This window comes from Alexandromys fortis, unplaced genomic scaffold (genome assembly GCF_014885135.2).
Source record: "Alexandromys fortis isolate MF-2015 unplaced genomic scaffold, M_Fortis_MF-2015_v1.1 scaffold_216, whole genome shotgun sequence".
NCBI lineage: Eukaryota > Metazoa > Chordata > Mammalia > Rodentia > Cricetidae > Alexandromys > Alexandromys fortis.
Window position 1 is genome coordinate 1,958,294 of NW_026068089.1, and position 5,417 is coordinate 1,963,710.

At 57.1% G+C, this 5,417-nt stretch overlaps 1 protein-coding gene across 1 annotated transcript; it reads right to left on the reverse strand.

The window, feature by feature from the left end:
* Nucleotides 1-237: 237 nt before the first annotated feature.
* Nucleotides 238-1,134, reverse strand: Tmdd1 (transmembrane and death domain 1). The gene has a single exon (XM_050122497.1). The coding sequence runs from the start codon at nt 1,114-1,116 to the stop codon at nt 238-240; it is 879 nt and encodes a 292-aa protein (XP_049978454.1). The 5' UTR covers nt 1,117-1,134.
* Nucleotides 1,135-5,417: the final 4,283 nt, after the last annotated feature.

A 5,417-nucleotide genomic window follows, 5' to 3' on the forward strand; every position in this document is an offset into this window, starting at 1 on the left:
GTGCGGCTGCTCCCCTTAAGGAATGAATGGTGAGCAGCTTCCTGGCGTGGAATGGATACAAGAGTGTATCCAAAAGCTCGAGGCTCGGCCGGCGGACGCTGGCCAACGCTGGGGACCCCTGGGGATGCCTGGGCCCGGCGGCGCCAACCATTTCCACCAACCAGTTCCAGACTGCGCCCTCTACCGCCTTTGGAAACTTTATAGTGGTAGAGCGCCATGGGGCGCGCTGCTCGCTGTTCACGGCAGCGGGCCGTGGGGGGACGGTCCCTGCGGCACCCAGGTTCGGGGCAGGAGCGGCTCTGCTTCCCAGCGGCACGGCGCTGGGGACGGCCTGGGCCCGGAGGAAGCGCGCGGGGCGGGATCGCCGTCGCCGCCTGTGATCCGCAGCGTGAGCACGGTGATCAGCGCCCCGGTGCCCAGCGCTCCCACGAAGCCGACGAGGAGGCCGAGCACCAGCGGCCCGATCCAGGCTGCTGGGCTTCGCGTGTACGGGGGCTGCGGCAGGCGCTCCACGATCAGCTCTAAATCGTCCCAGGAGGGCGCGGGGACCCCGGAGCGGCGGGCGCGCGGGGCCGGGGCCGGGGCCGGGGCCGGGGCGGGGGCCACGGGCGGCTGCACGTAGTTCGCGCCTGACCTGCGCAGCTGCAACGTCGCCTGCTGGTGGAGGTTCTTGGCCAGCTCCCGCGCCACATCGGGGCGGCCGCTGCGCCGTAGCGCCCGGGCCACGCGGTCCCACGACAGGACCGGGGCTTCGGCGGCCAGCCAGGACGCCAGCGCCTCGCGGCAACCGTCGGACACCTCCCTGGCCCCGGTTGGCACGCCCTCCTGTCCCTCCGACGGCTGCGTGGCTGCCGCCCGCCGCCGTCGCCCCACGATACCCTGCGCTCCGGGAGAGGATGTGGACGGCTCGGGCCGTGCCAGCCAGTCCTCAGATAGCCGGGCCAACTCGGCGTCCACGTCGGGCTCGGGCGCCTCAAGGAGCGATCGGAAGTGGCCGCACTCCTCCGGGGTCAGCAGCTCCGACAGGCGGACTGCTGCGTGAGGGCCCATGGCGTCCAGCGCGCCCACGGGGGCCAGCGCCCGGTTGCAGAGCACCAGAACCAGCGCCCACGCCATGGCAGGGCCTGAGGGAAGGGCTCCGAATGCCGCAAGGCCAGGCATTGTGGCGAGGGACATTCGTGGAACACGGAACACTGCTGCTAGAAAGGAGTTAGCTACTGCGCGGGGGTGGGGGCGGGGTGCGCACAGATCTGAATGCCCAGGGTCTAGGGGGAAGGGGTCCTCAGCAGCCCCCGCTGAAGGCAGGGATTGGGTGGCAGTCCGGGCCTTATATTCAAACGCCTAATCTAAACCCACCTCCCACTTCCCATCTTCTCATTCATTTATTGTCCTTCGACTTCTATCAGAAGCTCTGGATTCATTCAAGGCCCAGATTCTCTCAGCATGTTCTCGCGTCTGCTAGTCTAAACCCTCATCTTCCCAGAATAGGGCAAACCCCCAGTTCTTCCATCCCATCACACTGGACCCCCACTTACCTAACACATCTTTTCCCAAGATGGCTTGAATATAACCTCCAGTCTGGCAGTTTGGCCTCCATGGTGAACCCTGCTATCCCATGCCTTCAGGAAGCCACACACACCGCTCACACACATCATAGCCCCTCTAAGAATCCCGCACCCACCATCTTGCCCATCGCTGCAGCTACACCTTTGCACTGCCTCAGCCAGGAGACCAAGTGTTCAGCAGAGGTCTGTTGACTCAGCGGGAATTCTTGTGAATTCCCAGTGTCCCCTATTCACCCACGTGCAGAGGCTACTCCAGGGTAGCTTAGGGGCCTGCCTGACTCCTCCCACCTCAGGTCTCCCTACTGCTGCCCCCATTTTGTGCTCTTGTAACAAACATGAACGATGTCAACAATACTCTCTCCGGCCTCCGTATTTTACTCACCTTTACCCCTCCCACCTGTGAAGGTTCCTGACTTGACACTCATGGGTACTTGTGTGGTGTGTGGGTGTGTGTGATGTGGGCCACCTGTGTGTATACTGGTATAGGCCTGAGTCAAATAGGCTCCACCATTCTCTGCCTTATTCACCGAGTCTCGCAGTTGAACCCAGAGTTCAAATCTTACTCTGAGGGAACCCCTACTTTTGCCTTCCAAAGGCTGTAATTACAGGGGAGCTGCCATAGCAATCCATTGCTACATGGGTGCTGGGAGCTCCAGACTTGGTCTCCACACCTGCATGGCAGCACCCTGCCAATGGAGCCATCTCCCCGGCCCTCTTGGGCTTTCTCTGTGTAGCCCTGGAACTCTGTAGACCAGGCTGGTCTTGAACTTACAGAGATCCGCGTACACCACCACTGCCTGGTTCCTCTTGGGCATTCTTGAGAGAAGCCCTGTGTTCTTCATTGGCATACTCTTCTAGAAATACTAGGGGCTACTCAATAGAAGTCCCCAGTGATTGCATCAAGGTCAAACAGTTGTGCCAGCTGTGAGGAGCCCTTATATATTTATATGGTCTGTTTGGAGGACTGTCCTACCATGGGTTCTCGGGGGTGTCCTTGGCAGTTTGGGGCGGTTGTTTTAGTCAGCATCCCCACAATTTTGTCATACAATAGGTACATGATAAATTGCAGGAGGTCATATCTGGACCTCCAAGGACTCTGAATCCTGGAAATCCCAATTGGTCTCTCCAGAGGTTGCTCCTGGCTTTGCCTCCTGTGAGCCTGTAGTGAGCCCTAAAAGGGAGCCCAGCATGCTGTTCCCCTTGGCTTGTGGCAGTCGAAGACCTGAGATAGTAGTGGGCCCCAGGCTCTCCATAGCTCCACAGTGTCCCTAATTTCTCCATCTCTCGATGGAGCTGTTGAAGATCGTCGGGACTGAAAGGCAGTGAGGAAATGGACATGGGCTCATGTGGTCTGAAGCACCGAGCTTCGGGTGTCTCCACACCTTGCCTTCTCCCCTACGGAAGACAAGCATGACTCTCACTTGCTCAAGCAGGGCTGTTGTCATACTCGAGGGCCCCCTCCCTCTTCACACTCCCTTTTGTTCATGCATTCATTCAACAAACACACCCACACTTACATCAGCATCCAGAGCCAGATGGACACTTACATCAGCATCCAGAGCCAGATGGACACTTACATCAGCATCCAGAGCCAGATGGAAGGCTCTGGATGTCACCTCCGGTCAGCAAATGACAGCCACGGGCACGGGGTGAACAGCAAAGTTCTGCTCCTGCTGAAGGGACAGAAACAACCTGAGCAGCCAACGCTCCCCGCACCCCACTACCCCCAAGAAATCCTCCGAATACCACACGGCATACTTTAATACTGTGTAATTTTTTCTTTTAAAATACAGTCTCTTCTGAGGTAGACAGACCACAACTGCAGAGCATTATCAGACAGGAGATAAATATGTCCATGTACAACACACAGCAAAATGAGGTAGAAATGGTTACAGCTGAAGGAGAGGATCCCAACCCAATAGTAGCAGAGGGAGTGGGCAGTCTATGTGCCCACTCCTGCAGGGCACGCTGTCCCCACCCCTGCACTCCACCCCTGGATTCTTTGGTATGCCCCCAACATCACTAGGGCTGGACCCACCCTGCCATCCTGCCCCATGCTCACGAGGTAGGTGCTGCAGCCGGGGGCTGATTCTTGTGCAAAGCTTCCAAACCTGGAAACAGAAAGAGCCCAGCAAAGGAAGTGTAGGGACCCTGGGGATTGGTCCATGAACCCCCTAGAGGTGCTGCTGCTTGAAGGTAAAGCTGGGTTCCCAACTCCACTTCCCTGCCCCTCTACCCCCCACCCCACCCCCAGACCTGAGAGAACTCCCTTATCCCATGTTCCTACCAAGGATCTTTTGGCAGCAGCGCTCTGTGGCCTCTGGCTCCAGAGAGAGGCTCGGAGGAAACAAGGACTAAGGGAACACAGCAGCTCTCCCGTTCACACTCAAGGCTAGCGCTTGCCCTCGGTACCTGGCCCCTGCCATGTCTCTCATGCCATCCTCGGCACCCAGAAAGTGAGGAGGACGAAGAACTGTAGGGACAAGCAGGGGGGCTAGGGTGGGACAAAGATGGGGAATGTTCCTTCTTTGCACCAAAGATTGTGAAATGGTCTGAGGAGCTGAAAAGCTGAAGCCCCATTGCGGGAGCAAGCAGGAGGAAGAGGGTTTGAAGAGAAGGGCTCTATTTCCTACGTCATGTCATCCTCTCCAGGTCCCACAGTCTGGGAGAGCAAGGAAATACATTCCCCACAGAACTGTCTCCAGAGCCATGCTCTCCCTCCTGACAGGTCCCAGAGAAACAGGAGGCCTGGCTCCTAGTAGTCAATACTGTGTCAGCCAGACTTCTGGCTAGACCATCTTCATTCTGGGGGGAATCCCTTAGCCTGGTATAGGGAGCCTCTGACTAAGCAGGTGTCCAGTGAGGTAACCTGAGAACATTCCACTGGGTCACCTGAAGCAGGACATGAGCCAGAGTACCCCAACCCTCTGTAAGTTTCCCAGAGAACCTGAAGCCGAGGACTGGGACCCACAGGAGACTGGCCAGAAGGAAGCAGCAAGTCTCCCTGGCCCCCTGGAGGGCCCTGCTCCCGCGCATCTCTCCCTTGCAAGCTGGGCCTGGGGAGGAAGCCTTTAGTTACATTCTGCTTCTGCCCCAACAACAGCAGTTTGGGACTCGTTTCTGGTCTTCCTCATCAACCCCAGTCTCTCTGGTCTGGGAGAATCTGCTCCCCTGGGGTGGGGCCTAGGGGTAACAGGAGAGCAGAAGTCTAACATTCTTTCTAAGGTCAGTTTCTTCCTGAGTTGTCAAAATAAAACGAAAAACAGCAAATCCTACACATCTTACAAAAATAAGAGGCCTAAAATATTAAGCAATCTAAATTTCTGGGACTTCCCCTCAAAAATGAACAAAAAAAAAAAAAAACCCTTCTTTGGGTGTTTTTCCCCTTGTTCCCACCCCTAAGAGCCAAGATTTCTAGTGGGTAATATACTGAGGGGTTGTGGGGCTCCCTACCCCCCCCCTTTTCAGCCTCTGGGCCAAAAGAACTTCTGCCAAGACCCTGCAGAGTGAATGAGGAGCAGAGGAGGGAGGAGACTGAGGAGCCACACAGAAAAGCCCGGAGGGTGGTACATGAGGAGGGGACCAGAGGGAGGAGCCAAAAGGGTACAGGGATAGTATGGGGAGGGGTCAATGACAAAGCCTCGAGGAGAAACTAAGCCTAAACAGAAAAGGTAGGATGGGAAAAGAAGGGTGGCGCTCAGAGGACAAGGAGACAAAAGGATTACGGAGAGAGGACAGGAGCTCCCTAGGCCCTGGTGCCAGCTCCTGTCGGGTGTGCCCAGTGGATATGGCGAACTTCCCATCCATAATAAATAGGAGAAACCTGAGTACACTGGTGCATATGGCATCGAT

Bases quoted from the DNA above. Each gene is read 5' to 3' on its own strand.
- Tmdd1 (XM_050122497.1), bottom strand. From the start codon at position 1,116: ATGGCGTGGGCGCTGGTTCTGGTGCTCTGCAACCGGGCGCTGGCCCCC.